The sequence below is a fragment of the Micropterus dolomieu genome, linkage group LG12 (assembly GCF_021292245.1).
Source record: "Micropterus dolomieu isolate WLL.071019.BEF.003 ecotype Adirondacks linkage group LG12, ASM2129224v1, whole genome shotgun sequence".
NCBI lineage: Eukaryota > Metazoa > Chordata > Actinopteri > Centrarchiformes > Centrarchidae > Micropterus > Micropterus dolomieu.
In genome coordinates, this window is record NC_060161.1 from 9,979,885 (window position 1) to 9,998,533 (window position 18,649).

At 41.8% G+C, this 18,649-nt stretch overlaps 1 protein-coding gene across 1 annotated transcript in view; it reads right to left on the bottom strand.

Annotated features, from left to right (window-relative positions):
• The window catches only part of LOC123980778 (VPS10 domain-containing receptor SorCS2-like), a 232,554-nt gene extending 215,394 nt beyond the window's left edge, over positions 1-17,160 (bottom strand). Inside the window, exons 1-2 of the mRNA XM_046065324.1 lie at positions 17,138-17,160; positions 16,929-17,028 (exon numbers count right to left, since the gene is read on the bottom strand). Coding sequence (XP_045921280.1) covers positions 16,929-17,028; positions 17,138-17,160 — 123 coding nt within the window. The remainder of the gene's footprint in view (positions 1-16,928; positions 17,029-17,137) is intronic.
• Positions 17,161-18,649: the final 1,489 nt, after the last annotated feature.

The window sequence follows — 18,649 nt, forward strand, 5'->3', positions numbered from 1 at the left end:
AACAGGACAATGACCCTAAACACACCTCCAAATTGTGCAAGAACTATTTAGAGCAGAAGCAGGCAGCTGGTATTCTATCGGTAATGGAGTGGCCAGCGCAGTCACCAGATCTGAACCCCATTGAGCTGTTGTGGGAGCAGCTTGACCGTATGGTACGCAAGAAGTGCCCATCCAACCAATCCAACTTGTGGGAGCTGTTTCTGGAAGCGTGGGGTGCAATTTCTCCAGATTACCTCAACAAATTAACAGCTAGAATGCCAAAGGTCTGCAATGCTGTAATTGCTGCAAATGGAGGATTCTTTGACGAAAGCAAAGTTTGATGTAAAAAAGATCTTATTTCAAATACAAATCATTATTTCTAACCTTGTCAATGTCTTGACTCCATTTTCTATTCATTTCACAACGTATGGTGGTGAATAAGTGTGACTTTTCAGGAAAACACAAAATTGTTTGGGTGACCCCAAACTTTTGAACGGTAGTGTATATCTTAACCCAATATGGATTAGTTTTCTGTATTGCAATTCTTACATTGGTTAACCTCAGAAATATCCTTCTGCCCCTGTTGATATTATATAGTTACACAGTCCCTCCTACTACTTGGGGCTACAGCTGAATACCTGACTAGTATAGTATATTGTATCAGTCTGTGTACTGTTGCTTTTTACAATGTGTTGACAGTGGGGACAACTAAATACATTGTAGTTAGCATAGTTTAAATCATGGGAGATCAATAAAGTATGAAAAAGATGTTTAGATGTGGTTCAGCAACATGTTGTTTATATGGGAATCACAAAAACATTTTTTCCTAACCAAAACGCACTGGCATTTATAATGAGTAATCATTCCAATCAATGTCTAGCAACTTGATTTTTGTTTTGAGCGTAATTATAAACAGAAAGCCTACAGGACATCTTAGTTTGAAGTTTGAATAGTTATGAAAAAAGATGGAAGCTGAGTAGGTGGAAATAAATCAACTCATCACTCTCAGATGACTCTGTCTGGCTCTAAAAGGCTAAACTGTGGAAATGACTCACTAAACCTCAAATTTACATCTTTCTATGAACATGCACACACAGACACAAACCAACCACAATTGTTGCTACTGCCAGTGGGAGCACAAAGTCACAGAGCCAGAAATGATGTCAACCATGCCATGTGTTTCATTTCCCTTTTCTATCATGACTAACCAAGCATTGGTTCCCAGATCAGAATAGTAACCGATTACATCAGTGATGTTCCTCTCATCCAAGTCTCCTGACTGATTTATCATTTAGCTCCGCTTTTTTCCAAAAAAAATAAACCAGAGGGACTGGAGACCAGTTGAATATATTGGACATAATACAGTACAAACAGTGGCGATCTGGCCATCTGGAGTACCGGGACAATTCCTGGTGGGCCGGTCAACCTCTGGGCAGGTGGGCCGTCTTCCTTAGCCTATACTTTTTATTAATAATAAAATATTGGCAGAAGGTTCATATGGAATAGACCAGGCTAGTTGGTCTATTCCATATGAACGTCTATTCAGCCCTTAGCCCCGCCCCTTCCATCTCACTCACACACATCACAGTGACACTGACAGCTGGAAAATGATCTAGAAAAAAGAGCAAAGTTTAAAAATGTTAAGGGTCGGGCTGAAACGTTCAGAGACAAAAGAGTCAAAGGTCTTAGCTGAAATGCAAGTAAATGTAAAAAAGTAACCGACTCGTTTCCTAGTAGTACCAGGGCCACAGTCACTAAGACCGGGAAGAGGACGATGCCACAGCGCTGTTTACGTGTACAGAGACGGGTACGTAGAAGACAGTGAAGCCAGAGATAGTGCAGCTGAATGGTATGCGTCTAAATGTGGTAATACAATGTGTTATCAGAAAATGCTGTTGGTCAGCTACTGTTTTGTAAATGTATCAGAAAGAAAGAACTGAGGTAAAGAGTACAGTAACTGTGTATTCAACCAGGCTGGTGGAAAAACTAAAATCTGATGCCTAACATTAGGAAAGCTCTGAATGTCTACATTTCACTGTCCTGCTGGGATTTTGTGGGAAATAAATCACTTATCAGTGATTAACTGTTATGTGTAATTTTATTTTGCTAAAATTGTTTTGCTAAGATTGTTTTTGTCTCGTCATTCTACACATATAGCCTAAATGTTTTAGACATTTACAAATGTAAATTAGCTAATTTTATTTAATGTCTGCCATTGAATGAAAATATGGTAAAACCATTTAATCCTTTCCCTCTCAAATTCATATTGTGTGTGGGGGAATGTGTCTTTAGTGATTCGCTAGATATCTTACTAGACAATACACTGAAACTCAATGGCCTCAGATCCGTGCTCCCCTGTTTTTCTGTCGGCCGGTTGTCGGACTCCTCTGGAGACTGAGGTATAAAGTTAGTTGTCTGGATGCGAAGGGTGTGTGCGGGGCGGAGCTGTGCTCCGGGTTTGTTCTTGGCGTGTGCCTGGTGTTCTCGGCCCTTGACGGGTGGGTGGGTTGGCGGTGACATGCAGCTGGGCTAGTTGATTTTGCCTCGTTGCTGGTTTGGCTGGCGTTGTATGGCGGCCGGAGGGCATGGGGAATGTCGGGATGGCGCTGGTGGCCCCCGCTTTTCCGGCGAATGGGGGGGCGGCGGACTTTTAATGACGGGTGCACCGTCCATGGCCTGGGCGGCGCGTTTGCTGCCGGGCTGGGACTTGCTGCTGGTGTTTTTCTCTGCTGGCTTTCGCCATTGTGTTCTGCCGCTTGCTTTCTCTCATTTGCTCGGCCTCGCGCGCGGGATACGTGGGGGGCTGCTGGCCGTTAGGTGTCACTGTGCTCGTGCGGTGTGCGGGTTGGGGTCGTCACTTGCGTGCTGATGTTGATGATTGCGTGGCATTTTGGCGGCCCGGGTGCCGCTCTTCTGCTGGTTCCATCTTTTGCTTTCCGATGGCATTGCGTTGTCAATTGGCATTTGGATGGCAGGTGTCTTTGGCGTTTGTTGGTCGGGTCAGGGTCTTCTGCGTTCGCGTCGCGATTCTTCTGTGAGTCTACTTCTCTCCCACTCCTATTGGCTACTGGGGGTCTTGCCTGCCTGTCGCTGGAGTCGCTGCGGCGCGGTGGTGACATCCCACTCTCACTATGAACTACATTCTGTAACAAGCTTATGCACACAAACACATACAGACACACACAAACAAAGGTTCTCCCTGGTAGAATTACTGTATTCTTGATGTTTTTCATTCAGTTACTTTTTAAAATTAATTGTTATTATTTCAGCTCTCATGGCAGTGCTGTGTTGTTTATTTATGTTGGCTGATTTTTTTCTCTTTTTCATTTCTCTATCTTTATCTTCCTATGTCAGCTATTTATTGCTGCTGTTCGGCTGGTTGTCTCTTTGTTTTTGTTTTTTTGTTTGTTTTTCTCCGCCCCAAGCCCCCCTCCCCGTTCTCTTGCAGGTTTTGTTGCTTTCTGCAATTGGTGTTTCCTTCTGCTATTTCCTGTTGTCCACACCCCCCATCCCCATTCTCTTGCAGGTGTTGCCCTCTCTCTGTGCTGTCTGTTTATGTGGTGTTTCTATTCCCCATCCCCATGTCTGTCCCAATGACAAATATGAATGAATAACAATACAGGCAAAGGAGTATATTCATACTCTCTTGTAGGGCTGACCCCAAAGAAGAATCGATGCTTCGATGGGCGGAGCCTGATTCGACTGTCAATCTCACAGTCGAAGCATCCAGTATATTACTGGACGAAGCCACCCCGCTGATTTAAATGAAGAGCAGTGACGCCAGTTTTGGCTCCAGTGTCTACTGTGCATGATCGCGCAGCATAACCGTGGTTTAATGACGTAAAGCAACAGCAGAAACACCGTAATTCTAGTAGCTGCATAGCTGCGCCAACATAAAGTTTCTTGGCTCAGTGTGTTTGACTGACTCGGATTGTCACTGTTTAATCCGCCCACCTACAAGGCTCACCTGCCAAACACCAACGCAGCGTCACTGATCGACAAATAGTTGTTTTAGATTCACTGAAAGTTTATAATATAAGCAATACGGTAACGTCTCTCGTGTGCGACAGGATGTCACAGGGTTTTGATGTCATTTTTGGGCCTACATGGAACTGTCCGTGCAGGCTTTGGTCCAAGTTTATCCAGCTGCAGACCGCAGACCGCAGACAAACATGACGGAAGTTGACGGAAGTTGAACTTCCAAATATGGTTTGTCCCAGAAGACACCAAGCACAAAACGTGATGACGTTAATCTCGGCTCACGTACAGGATAGATCCTAATGCAAACCGTGTTATGTTTGTATATTGTTATATATATTTTGGTAAGTCACTTGTTATTTATATCCTTTTTTTGCAATAAAGTTGACTTATATTAAAAAAAAAAAAAAAGAAAGAAAATCTGTGGCTGAGAGGCGGAAGCCAAGACGATCTACCGTTTGATTGGCTGACACAACAAAAGTCCCACCCCTTTATGAGCATCCGGCCTAGAATCGAGCGACTGGAGGATATTCCCCACAGTTTTGCATACCGGACATGTACTGCGGCGTAAAAGTAAATGTTTTTTTTAGACAGCTAAAGTTGGATTTTGAGGAGTTATATAGAGTGGGATAGTTGTCATAAATAAATACTCAATCATTATTAAAAAAAAAAAAAAAAGATCCTAATGCAAACCGTGTTATTCTTTAGAAACCTACAACAGAACTTTAAATACACTTCTGACAAGTTTTTAGGCGAGAAATCAACTGTGTAGATTTCGAATATCGGCAGGCGAATCAAAAATGTGTTCAAACATGCCGACCATGTTGCCGATGGGTGTTATATAGCTGCAGTAACGTTACCGGAGGCTGCACAGCAACACAATGGAGGTTAACCCTATCCGCTAACGGCCGATGTGCACCGTTGTAGAGTTAACCGGTCCACATTCATATAATCATTAACTTTAGGCACACAGCCTGTGTATGGAGGACCGATCCTGACACATTCAGAAATAAATACAGAAATGAATAAATGCTCAATAAATAAATAAGCATCCGATTAAATACACAAAAAAATAAAGGAAATAAATAAATGTAGGTAGTAATTAAATTATACAAGGAGACATAAATGTATATATCTATTTTAATTACCTTATTTATTTATTGTCCGTTATAATCTTCAACTTCATTTATTAATTACTTCTTTTTTAAATGTATTTATTTATGTGTGTGTTTTAATATTTTTGTCTGTTTTATTCTTGCGTTGCATTTTCTACCCTATTTATTTTCACCCATGGTATTTATTTCTGCCTGTCCTTTTTACATTTCTGTATGCATTTCTGCCTCATTATGCAAATGAGGAGGGGATGTGTCTCAAGGGAAAAAGAAACAACAGCTCACTTTCCTGCAGTTCTCTGTCCGTATAAGTCGCTAATTGAAAATTCTGTAGGTAAGAGTGTCCATGTGAAAAGAGACGGAAGATATGGCTGGTAGTATTGTCTTCAAACAGAAGCTATAAACACCTCAGTGCACTGAAGGAAGCCATCTGACTGTGTGAGGAGCAGCTCGTTGATGTCTGCAGGCAGAGAAGGCCTAGAGCTCTCCCGTCTGACTGGTCCACCAATAGGAGTGAAGTTCATCCCTTGAGACACATCCCCTCCTCATTTGCATAATGAGGCAGAAATGCATACAGAAATGTAAAAAGGACAGGCAGAAATAAATACCATGGGTGAAAATAAATAGGGTAGAAAATGCAACGCAAGAATAAAACAGACAAAAATATTAAAACACACACATAAATAAATACATTTAAAAAAGAAGTAATTAATAAATGAAGTTGAAGATTATAATGGACAATAAATAAATAAGGTAATTAAAATAGATATATACATTTATGTCTCCTTGTATAATTTAATTACTACCTACATTTATTTATTTGCTTTATTTTTGTGTGTATTTAATCGGATGCTTATTTATTTATTGAGCATTTATTTATTTCTGTATTTATTTCTGAATGTGTCAGGATCGGTCCTCCACAAACACCATGTCGACAGCTAACATTACTTTCTACACACAGATAAACTAAGGTGCTCTGTTCACTTTGTTCTGCCGTTTGAGGGAGAAAAGTTTCACGGGCATTGCGAGGTCTGGTATTTTTTCTGTAATTTGACTAAAAACCTTTTACTTGAACTAGGAGTAGCTTAATAAAAAACGTAGTGTGCCTACTGATACTTATTCCTCCGACTTATAGCCTACTTATCAGCCCTCTTTAAAATGATCATTTAAATCAGAACAGTATTTGAATAGATTTAATAGCAAACCTATTATATGAACTAAATAACTGGAAATACATGTAATAATGTCAGTGTCAATATAAAATAAATAATATTCCTGACATCATAGTAAAGAGTGAAGAAGAAATGGCTCTATATAGATTGCAGACAAAGGTATGAAATGTTAATGTGAAGGTAAATGCTGCTCTGTCATGGAAACAGCTGAGGAAAAGCAGACACACACACACACACACACACACACACACACACACACCCACCTGTCTATAGATTTGTCTCACTCTTACCCCTGCCTTGGCCAACCTCGTCCTTTCTCCCAGTACTGTTTCCTTCCCAGATTATTTCCCACACTTTTTTGAACCTGGTAGCTTATTTCTTCTCCCTGCAGCTCTCGATGTGCAGCAGTCTCTGTGAGCATCTCCCTCTTATTTTCTCATAGCAGCCAGCCTTGGCAGCAGCTGCAGCACTACAGCAGGTCAGTCACAGTGAGCCAGTCCCAAATACTGTCAGCAATCTTTACATCTTGTCATGGTCACATATTTGTTTCATCAGCTAATATATCTCCTATGTTTGTTATAATAAATCTAGTCACAGATCACCTCCAGTAGTATCAGCAGCAACAAAAGCAGCAGCAGCAGCAGTGTCCCCAGCAACCCCTCATCAGCAACTGTTCCCTGTAACGCCGGGAATGCAACGACTCCGTCTACGGCACGTTACGGCTGCGTCACGGTTTTGATGCGTCCAGAGCCCATCATCAAAGTCCACTGGAAGCATGTCAGAAGCATTACAGCAGCATAGCATGCAGCCTGCCCCACCTTATTGACTTGTTATTAATTTGTCATTTCTTCTACTTTCTTCACAGCTCTATGTGACCCCGTTTCGTTCGGTCAGCTTCAGGCTGCATTTCCCACAGGGAGCATTTCAGAATCAGAGCGTTTTGCCTGCCTGACTTTGATGATATGTTTAGATTTTGTTGATTTGGTAACCACTGTTTGCATTTTGTGCGTCTACTATGATAAAGTAGGCAACGCAGTAAAATGATTTCCTTAACCGTGTTTATTGTTGTTTTACGATGATGAGTCTCCACAGGGTGTTTTATTTTGAAATTTGACTGGATCCTCTATGCCTGTGTCTGACTTCCTGCCCGGTACGATCTGCTCTGTGCTGCTTGACGCGGCTAGCGGCGAAAATAGACTTGCTACCAATTCTCTGTGGAGCGGAGAGACGCTTCTGGGACGCGCTGCGGCCGCAGCTGGTGGACTAACGAGCATTGACTTTAATGGCCGCGATTAGCTCCGGCAACCCCGGCACAGCCGTAACGCACCGTAGACGGAGTCAGTGGATGTTTTAAAGCTAGAGCTTTCCTGTGATTCTTTTTCAAAACTGTGTCATAACATTTGCTGATGTACTGATACATAAGTATCAGTATACGCATATCAGCAAGGAATACATAACGATATATTTCTGGATCGATATTTTGAGAACAACCCTATTTAAATCCTTGTTCCATGTGCCCCTTTTATACTTTGAGCACCTGCCCTTCCAAAGGTCTCTGCAAGGCCCTGCCCGGGGGAAACTAAAACAGACACAGGAGAACATACAAACTCCACACAGAATGGCCCCAGCCGCCCAGTGGGTTTGAACGGGGAATCTTTTTGCTGAGAGGCGCCAGTGCTAGTCAGTGCACTGCACCAAAGTTTAGCAAAAATTCAGCTAAGAAATTTAACCCCAAAAACACTGACAAGCATCCAATGGCATGCCAGCATTGATAGGGGTCCGAAGTTACGTTAAGATATAAGATAAAATATCCCTTTAAAAATACCCTGCAGGGGAAATTCAGGCTGAAAAGATTCACCAATTTCACTGCGGTAAGGCGATTTATCCTACTGGTACTTGAATGAAACATTTCAAGCTTGTTATTTGGCTAGTTACTTTAAGATAACAGGTAGGTAGGTAGTCCATAGCATCCTTAACTTGACGACTAACAGTTGTTAAGTTCTTTATTTGTCATATTGTTGTGATCAAACACTGAGACGTGACACTGCACAAGACTGGTGTTCATGACTACAAGAAAAGAATATATTTTAGTAGATTTTGAGCATTAAACACTTAATTTCCTGCATTCTGGAGACCTTTTCTGCACCAATTTGTGTTGGAAAAGTTTTTATTTTTATAAAGGGAAGCACAAAATTCAGGTGGCAGGTGACAATTCACAATGTAAAAATGTAATAAAAAATAATGCAGTAATCAGTAGCTTATTATTTTTATATTTTGGTTAACAAATGCTTTCAAAAAGTGGTGGCTACATGTCCCCAGCGTCCCCAGTATAAATGACCCTCCCTCTCTGCTCCCTCCCTACAGGCTGAGCTGCTCCATGCTTCCCGCTTCACCTCTACTCTCCTCCTGCTCACTTTCTCACTCGGCCCTGTCACTTTGTCACTCTGTTTCACTGTCTCACACCTCCTCCGCTGCCTGGCAGCGGCTACAGCACTTTTACTCCTTCAAGTGCCTGTGCCTGCTCTACTCAGGGTACCTCAGCTGATGTTGAAGCTACTGCAGCTGCGGTAGCAAACATATCGGTTATTTTTGCGCATTTGGCGGCCTCCATCTGAACAGTGATTTTTGAACTGTACCTGCTTTGCCTCTTATGCCTGCTATTAGGCCCAAACCCTTGTTATTCTGCTATCCTGCTAGCAGTTGCTGGGTCTTTTCCTAACCTTGACCATACTGTAGTTGCCATGCACGGGTACTGTAAAAAGCGAGAATTCTCAGTTGGACACTTGTTCTCGACCCCTTGGTTTCCACAGCCAAGTTAGCAACAATCAATATGCAATGTCCGGTTAGACTTTCAAAATAACACCAGTGCTTACTGTTGTGAAACGGCTCATTGTTAAAGTTTCTAAAACGCTTTGAAACATTGCAGTTGGGTTAGTAGTTTTTAGCCCGATTTGCCGCTCGGCGAGCTCGGTGACCATCAGGCTGTGATCGGGAGTAAATCAGCGGTTGATCAGCGGTCTCCAGTCATCAAAACGGCTCCCCGATACATCGCCGACGTCTGTCAGATATCTAGCATGCCAAATATCTGGAAGAGTCGGCCGACTCAACATCCACGTCCAGCCAATGAGAGCAGGCAGCTACCTTTTCACACTTTTTACTCACCTCCAACTCTCTCTGTAGCTCAGATGATCCATTCTTTCACCCATATTCTTTGTCTTTATAATTGCTACATCTTTTATAATAACAAACAACAGCTGTTTGGTGTGTAGGTCGCATTTCGCGTTTCACATTTCACGTGTGTTTTATTGACAAAACGTGGTTTGGAGACCAGCGTCGGGTGACAGAGTCGTTGTCAGCTCGTGTAGTGTGTGACCCCCTGTCGCCGAACAGTCACGTAGACAAATTAATATCATGGTTTGGTTAAAATAACGTGTACTCACATGACTTTACGTACGTAAGTTAAGAAATGTTACTTGCGTAACTTATGCAACCTACAAAACCTACATAACTTAAATGCAAGCAATGCTGACTTTTTGTTTCACACGGGAAACGAACACTGGGCTCCGGGGTTAAAGTCCGGTTTCTGGCCCACCCGTCTCGATCTGACTTACTCAATCTGCATGCATTTGCATTTGCACTTTTATTAGAATTTATTTGAGTATAAACCAGATTCAGCGGTATTGGTCCCAGCTGAACCCATTGCATCAGCAAAGGGCTAATGACTTTAGGGTTTTGAGGTATTGTGTGAGCTAAGGTGAAAGGTTTTTCCAGGTGCGATCAATAGTAAAACTTGACAGAGGTAGCATGCAAAAAACATTCTCTATTTGGCTTATTCATTCCCCGTCTTCTATTTAGGGTCATTGTCATTTTCCATTAGCAGAGTAGCTTCTGTTACTGTTGAACTGCTTTTACCATTATTTTGTTCATAATTACTTTCAAGGCCCTATCCTCTGTGATAACACTGAACAAAGAAGACAGATTTTCTTCAGAGAAAATGATCCAGTTACATTATAGTTTTTTTTTTTCTTATGGAAAGCAGGGGAGACGGTTCACGCTCAGAAAGAGATCGTGGAGAGACAAGCAGACAGCTATTTCACTGTCAATCACACCAAAGAATGGGACAGTCTATCTGAAATGACAAAAATTGTTCTCCATCATAAGGATATCATCTGAACATAACATGGCCACATCTGAATATCTTGCCTTTCTCTTTGAAGCTCTTTGAACTGCCAATCACTGAAGTGCTGACAGTAAATACGCAGTATCATTCAGTCTATTACTCTTTTTCCCATTGTGCTTCTTTTGGAAACCTTTTTACTCATGTCTGTTTACTCATCTTTTTCTTCTCACTTTGTTCTTTTGGGCTTTGTTCTTTTCTGACTTTTTATTTCTCTTTTCCATCTTAGTAGGTGACTAAAGGCATTTTCAAAACTACTGTCAATTTGTTCTTGCCACAGCCCAAGGAGTTGTTGCTTTGTGTTGTTACATTTCACACAGCAGGTTGTATCGGAAAAGCTGTTGCTGTAGAAATGAACCTTCGACTGAAACTTAAACTTAATCCATAATCACAGGGTTTTTAAAGGATAATGCAATGTGGTTTGGAGACGCATCAAGACACATTTCTTTCAATAGGGTCTCGGCCTCATTTCTGAATTTTCAACAAAACTCTAAGCTCTAAACCATCTACTGTAAGTTCCAAAACCCCCAGAGAGAACAGCACTTTGAAAATGCGACGACTGCATATTGAGGGTGAGGGGTCATGTCTTGGCCCACTTATCTGTACCGTCTGTTCTGAGATGGGATTAATGAAGCTATTAAAAAAACAACCTCTGGGACTTTGAAAGTATATGAGATTTGATGTATCTCTCTGCTTACAGCTAAATGTTTTGCTTCTGTCAGTGCTGTGCTCACGTATTAGGTGAATACTGGGATATTTCATTTTTTTCACAATGCCTCCTGGCTGGGGATTGAATCCCACTGGAACGTCGCTTATTTTTTTGCTTCTGCCATGCTCTGTGTCTTTCCAGACGTGTTCTCAGGTCTCAATAAAGGAAAGCAGTGCCTATTTGTGAGTGGTGTACAACAATAAACAAGGAAAAGGTAATATCTTTTATCTATCTTTGGCTGATTGTGATGTAGGGATACATCATTATATAAAGTGGCAAATTTGAATGCTAATGTTCCACAATCACAGTGGATTATTGAACCGTAGCAGCTTACATTTTATTATAAACTCATCATTAAAATATTTTACCAGTAAAACTAATTATGTAGAGCTCAAAGAGCTGAATGGGAATGACCAGTCCAGCCAACAGTCCGCTGGAATTCTTTTTTAGGGAGCACAAAACACTTCCCCGTTCATTTAAAACAATTCTTCAGTTCTGACATCCTGCAAGAAGTCCTCAGCAGTACTCCGAGGAGATGCCATGCTGACTAGTGGCTGAGGACATTACTGAGGACAGCAGCTTAGGAGGTGGTTTGTCTTTGATGCTCCGAGCTTGATGGCACCTCTCCAGGTGACGCCCTGCTGCTTTGAGAATGGCTGAGGTGCAGATGTTGCGGAGGTGTTCTAATGTTTTTCAGAGTGCATGTCTTTAAAATAGCATCTGGACGTGGCTCAGATCTGGATAAGCCGTTAATGGACCAAGAAATCTCATAATACCCTGGAGCTCACTGGTTTGTTTGTTCTGATATCTTGTGCACTTTTTGACTGAGCTGATGGCATTTTCAGTCCATGCCATTGGTCCATGCATCTGATGCCACTATCGACAGGACGATGTCATTTGTCTGTGATTTCCAAAACTGTTACCAATAACTAGAAGAAAAAAAATCAGTTTTACCTCCTCTCAACTTTAATTGCCCATGTCTGATTCTGTTTTTATTTTTTCTTGGTAGGACATTCTTTTTCAGTCCCCATGGAGAGAGCTTCAAAGCTTAAAGCCACTGACTGGGTGTTGACATTAACATTGTGTAAGATTTGTTATAGGTGGAGTTCTCTTTTGTGGACATGTAGCCAAATGATATTTACCATTAAGGCGAGACACCACTGTCCAAAATGACGCTTTGCTTCAATCTGTCAATTTTATCAATACAGTACTTTCATAAAATGTACAAAACAATCTTGAAAAATATATATAAACATTATTCTTTTGTCTATTTTTCACCAAGTCAACTGTAGATCATGTAAATGTGATCTTTCTTAGCTTTTCCAAGTAAAAGTTTGACCGTGTGATTCCATTGTGTTAGCTAATCTTTAACAGCCGTTTTCTCAAAATTACATGTTTCCTGTACGTCAAGTCTTCTTCTTGTTCATCTTTCAAGGCAGTTAGATCATCATCATTTCACATACTGTTTCTTAGGTCTTATAACACAACATTTACAGAGGTTCTTTAAAATATCTTTTAGTCATCTCATTTTATGTGGGATTTTATCTGTAAATGTGGAAAAAAGGATCTGTCTTACATATGAGTGGTATATTATTCTAAGTAAATCCATGACGGTTCTGTAAATGTCTGGCCATTTGGTATATTGTCACAATAAAACCAAAATATTTCATCTGACTCTAATCAATGTGCTGAAAAAATGAATTAGTGTGATATGCAAATCAGTGCATATTTAATAAGAAATGATCTGATTTGCATATTAAAAACATAAAAATATTCTATTCTAATATCTTCTATTTATGTATACTTTCCGCTTGTGAAGTTTCATTGTGATATGAGTAAAGTTGGAAAAAAAGCCTATTTGACTGTGGGGTCTCGCCTTATGAAAGGAAGGAGGTCTAAAATCACTTTTCACACATACCACCTTCATACAGACCACTCACTGAGCACTCAACAACTACAAAACAGACTCGTGCAAAAACTTGCCCACCTGACAGCCCTGTAGAGAAAATTGCTGAGGGAGAGCGCTCTCAGCCTCCAAGCTCAAAGTTTATTTACGACTCCATTGCTGTTGAAGTGTGTCAAGGGTCCTTGGGAGCTCTCTCCTGCAGAGGGTCTTGAGCAGATCGTTAATGGAGCTCTCAATGAAGCAACGGAGAGACAGAAAGAGAGGGTGACATTGTCTCCGTCTGAAGACTCACCTCTCTCTAATTGCCTCAAGTCCTATTGATTACCCGGGGCCCCTCACACCTTTTCCTTGTGATCCCTTCACGCTGTTTGTAATCCCATCACAGAGCTTACAGACCCACTCCTTTCTGTGTTCTGATGTGATTAGCAGTATTGATCAAAGTGTGTTCACGTATGTGTGTGTGTGTGTGTGTGTGTGTGTGTATGTCGGGGCACCTAACGAACGTGATTGTTCATAATTTGGACGCTGAAAAGAAGGAAGTAAAATCATGGCTGCATATTGATATTTAGTTAGAGAGATCAAAGCATTTGATGATCAACTGCACACAAAGTCCACACACACACACACACATACACACACACACACACACACACACACACAGCCTACATCCACCGCCTTTCACACAAGAAACACACCTACTCTCGTGAAAACAGCAAAAACACACACAGACACCTACAAACCAATTCCAGCAAGATACACCTAACCTGAGCCTCCACTGTTCCCCTCCTGCCAGGCCTGGAGGTGTGTTTAAGCAGCCGCTTGATCCCCAGCTCATTTTACCAGACATCCTTGTGTCACAACACACACTCTCACTGACAGTCGCTCTCTTCCCCCCTTTCTCTCTTTCTGTGTCTCTCTTTCTGTCCCCTAAGGGAAATTAAGATGACTCCATCATTCCCATGCAATTAAATGTTCTCATGCTGTCTGGCCTGTGTGTGTAGGGGTGTGTGTGTGTGTGTGTGTGTGTGTGTGTGTGTGAAGAAGATGAAATGGCAGATCCCATGCAGACATTTGGAGAGGGGACTGGAGCAGAAAGTGTCTACATCTAATCTCCCTCTATCTCTTCATCGATTGAAAGAACCCTGGACCCCAGCGATAACTCCTGCCAATTAGACAAGCCGCCACAGTTGGCGACCCGCTCGCATCTCAGTGTAAGTCACTTACTGTACCTCTTGGATCTCGCTTCAGCAAACCTGCTGTCTGCTTTTTGAAATTCATTGGAGTTCAGAAAGCTGCCTTTGGACTGAATAACAGGAACGTGGGCGGCAGCGGTGCATGTGGCCAAAGGGTTCTATATGTGGAATACCAAAAGAGTGCAAAAATACCAAATGATTGGGAAAAGCCAAATTCATGATCAGTAATATGAAGCAGCACCACATGTGCTGTCACAAAAATAAAAGCCATAATATAATCAAACCAAAGAAAGGATGCATTTTCAGCATTAAACAGATTATATGTGATGGTTTTGCTTTTTTATGAGAAGAAGAGTCCAAGAAGATTTGTATATTCTATGTGCTGCTTTAAAGGGTTAGTTCAGTTTTTTTAAATTGGGGTTGTATGAGGTACTTATCCATAGTCAACTGAAGTAGATGGCAGTCAGCATGCAATCGCAGAAGCTAAGAAAGAGCTGTCTGACTGAAAATATTCTTAGGTTAACGACATAGAATAATTTTAGGTGGGCTTTTTTATGGGTGGTTAAAATACATTTTGCTGCTGCCCCCATCTGCAGCAGTACATTGCTTAGATTCACACCCCTGTGTGCTTCTCTAAACTGAGGGCATGCCCACTCACTCCAAACTAACCCTTGAAGTCTACTGATTCTCAGTGTCCCTGTGTCAGAGCCATGGGTGTAGGTGGATATCCTGTGTGCACTCCTGTCAGCCCAGTATTCCTGGTTATCAGTTCATTGCGGTTACGGATATTGGTCAAACGCTAGCATTCAGTGCCAACGCAGGAAGTAATGTGTCCTATATGTAGAAAGACTGAAAGTGAGGGTGTGGAGGACTGGGAGTGAAACATGTAGGACTTCCCTGCAGCAGACCGGAGTTCCATCCTGGCGCAATCCAGCACGTAATGTTTACTTTAGTTTTTATCCATAACCACTTCTTCCCCTAATCTCCTGCTTTTAAAGGGGCACTCCACTAATTGAACACATGAGGTTCAGTTCAGTTCTCATGAGGAAATCTATAAAGCATGTGAAGACAGGAGGAGCTTTGTAAATTCTGAGAAAACAACTCTCACGATGTCATTGGGGTAATCTCAGTTTCAAATTGGGACTACAAACTGGAGGAATAAACTGGGGACAATGAGTTTGAAATATGTGAGCGATCATTAGGCAGTGGGAGTGATGCTTTCCTGTTGCATTATGAGAATTGTATTTTCCAGGTTTTTTGGGCATGACTCACAGTAGGGCAGGGGTGGACTGGCACAAGAATTCAGGCCGGGAATTTGACTCGACCCCAGGCCACCTTGTTCACACAAACCACCAAACCTCTAATTTTTGTGGACAAACCTTTTTATATACAGTCTATGGGACAAACCCTATTTGTTGATGTAACAGGTACCAAACCAGGTATAGTCTTTGCCATGTTCATCAACTGACTTTTGGGAGTGATCATTAAAGTAGCGTATGTGAACACTGAGTTTTCAAGATGAGGGCGGAGCTTCACTTTTACACAGAGCAGTTGAACCGGGCAGGAGATCAGACATTAAACAGTGATAATCCGGTCAATTTTCAAAATAAAATACCCTGTACAGACTCCTGATCGTATATCAATAAACACAGTTAAAACAGACAAAAAACAAACATTTTAACTAGATAGCCCTATTAATCATATTAGAAGTACATAAAGCAAGCACTAATCAGCAAATCAACAAAATCTAAACATGTCAGCAAAATCACACATGCAAAACGCTCTTATTCTGAAATGCTCCTTGTGGGATGACAAACTAATGCGGGCGACAGTGAAGAAGGAAGTAGAATCACAAAAGGACAAATAACAAGTCATTAACATTGTGCAGGCTGCACACTCCACATCCAGCGGAAGTTGAAGCCGGTCAGAGGACGGAACTAAACCACGGTTCACACGCTGCTTGTGTGAGTCTGGGGTGATAGGCTACGTAGCCTAAGTCCGCCCCTCAGACTTCCCATGATGCCAAGCGGTGAAGGGAGTTTTGTTCAAATTTGCAAATAAGTTTGCCATTTGTTTGAAATACAATGTTACTCCATGACTGATGTATTCTTAAAACGTGTCTGCTTAGAATATGTTTTTTGTAGGTAATTGTTATTGTTGTGGTGGTTTTACCACTGAAACCATGAGTGAAGGGACTGTTTCATTTGATAAGATGAGTTAAAAGCTTCCTAACAGCTTACAGAGAGGAGTGGCATTTGTAGAAAGTGATTAGCGTGTGTGCGTGCTTACTCATGTTTGTTAAATGGTCCTTTGTCCATGTGCAAGGCTATCAGTGGCAGGCCACTGGGATTTGGCCTGGTTCTCCTGATGGCAGGATAAAAAGTCAGGATATCTTGGCCTCCACAGGTTCAGTTTTGACTAGGTTTTAATCCATTGCTATTAATTACCCCAACTTCATGGAGTATAATAGTAAATTGTTTGACACTTTAAATTCCCTAACGTTAGCTGCAGGAGTTTGTCTTTAGTTTCAGTAGATCATTTTCTCAAATCACACATCTTTAATTAAATGTGTTGTGATTCCATCCAAGCCTGCCAGTGTAAATATTCATTTAGGCCCCCAGCTCAGTCTGTCAACAACACACTAGGGCAAGGCTTTTAAATTTCTCATTTCAGCAAGCTCATGGGAAACACTATCCACCTACCTTTTTCTTGTTGGTCGGGCAGATGTAGAAGCTGGTCACCACGATGGGTGTCCCTGGCATCAGGTTGAGTTTGGTGTAGGTCGTGCCATAGTCGGTAGACCTGAAAGCAGGCAGACAAAAACAAGAACAAGCAACATTTAGAAAGGAAACTTTGAGGAATATTTACAATAATATGGTAATTTTCCTTTTGCAATGGTCCCATGAATTACAAAATCTCAATAACAAAAGACATTATGGTAATGATTTGGAGAAAAGAACCTCTAAAAAAAAAACGCCTGCTGCACGTCCAATATGTTGATGGTTCATTAATTTTTGTAACTTTTCTTTATTCTTTAGCACTAAATTCTTCTTATCCTGCATATTCACACAACAGCAGCTCTATGAAAAACCTTTTATGTTGACAGAAGGAGATTAAATCTTCAAAAAGTCCAGGTAAGGGTGACCTGCTCATTCTCCTAAACTGCCCTGAAGACATTTTATCAGCTCTCTGTTCACCACATTACCACGGCCTGAGCTCGGTGACAAATCAGAAATGGCTGGACAACCTGTCAGTGCCACGACAATGCAAAAACAGCCCCGGGGCTAGCAGTGACATACTGGCCAATCCCCAAATCTGGCAGCTTAAAGAGCAGGTACAGACTGCTTTGTGTGTTTGAGATTGATCGCTGGCTGCTGGATTGTTTCTCCAGTCTGGCTCAGTCACAACCGTCCAGCAGAGTGAAGGTGATTGTGACAGGTTTTGAAAAAAAACGGAAGAGGTTTCAGGTCGGCAAGGCTGAAGAGAGGTGACTGCTTATGGATAATTAATGCCTCACATTCCTGTCAGGAATATCCAGAGGAAAGACAAATCCAGGAAACATTCTCAACCACATAATGCGAGCAGGGGAGATTATGGCAGCAATACTGATTATACTGGATTAAGAAACTGAATTTAACTGAGGAGTAAATAGAGGTGAAAGAATGCAAATGTAGACTGTATTTCCAATCACTTATGTGCAGCAGTTGACAGCTTTCTGGGGCTAATTTGAGAGAAATCCAATGCACATAGGAAAGGAGACGCTGCAGCATTTAGCCAGGGCTTGAGGGTTCAACAGGAGGGAGGCTGGAAGAAGAGGTCTTGATGAAAGAGAAAGATGAGCTAGCACGTCAGCCTGGTTAAGGATGAGAGGATTTACTCCTTTGCACAGTGGGACATCATGCACTGGCAGACACACACACACAATAAGACACATACACCCGAAGCCCTGCCAAGCCATTCAGCAATCAGCTCTCCCAGAGTGCTCTGATACAGCTGGAGAAAATGGAGTGGCATAGCAGGGGTGAGCTGTTTCTCCGTTGTGAGCTGGCACATGTTTCCATCTTCCTCGCTGGCCTATGTGCGGTGTTTAACCCCGGATCGCTTGGAGGACACGGACAGATCTAGTGCTGATGGCTGTGTTAGCAGGCAGCTCAGTGCTTATCTCAAAAGCCCACTTGTGGATGGAGTCAGGGCCTGCTAGGCCTGGTGTGTAGAGGTCCACTGAGAGGCTGGATCATCAGGGTATAAGCTCAAAAAACACACTGGGCAGTTGGGAGGACAATAAACATTTTGTATTTGTGGATTCATCACTTGTATACTCTCTTTGTCAAACACAAATTCTAATTCAGCTTTACATTACTATTCAGACCATTTTTCAAAACGTAACATACATTTTTAGGTTGATTTCCTACTTTCCAGGCAG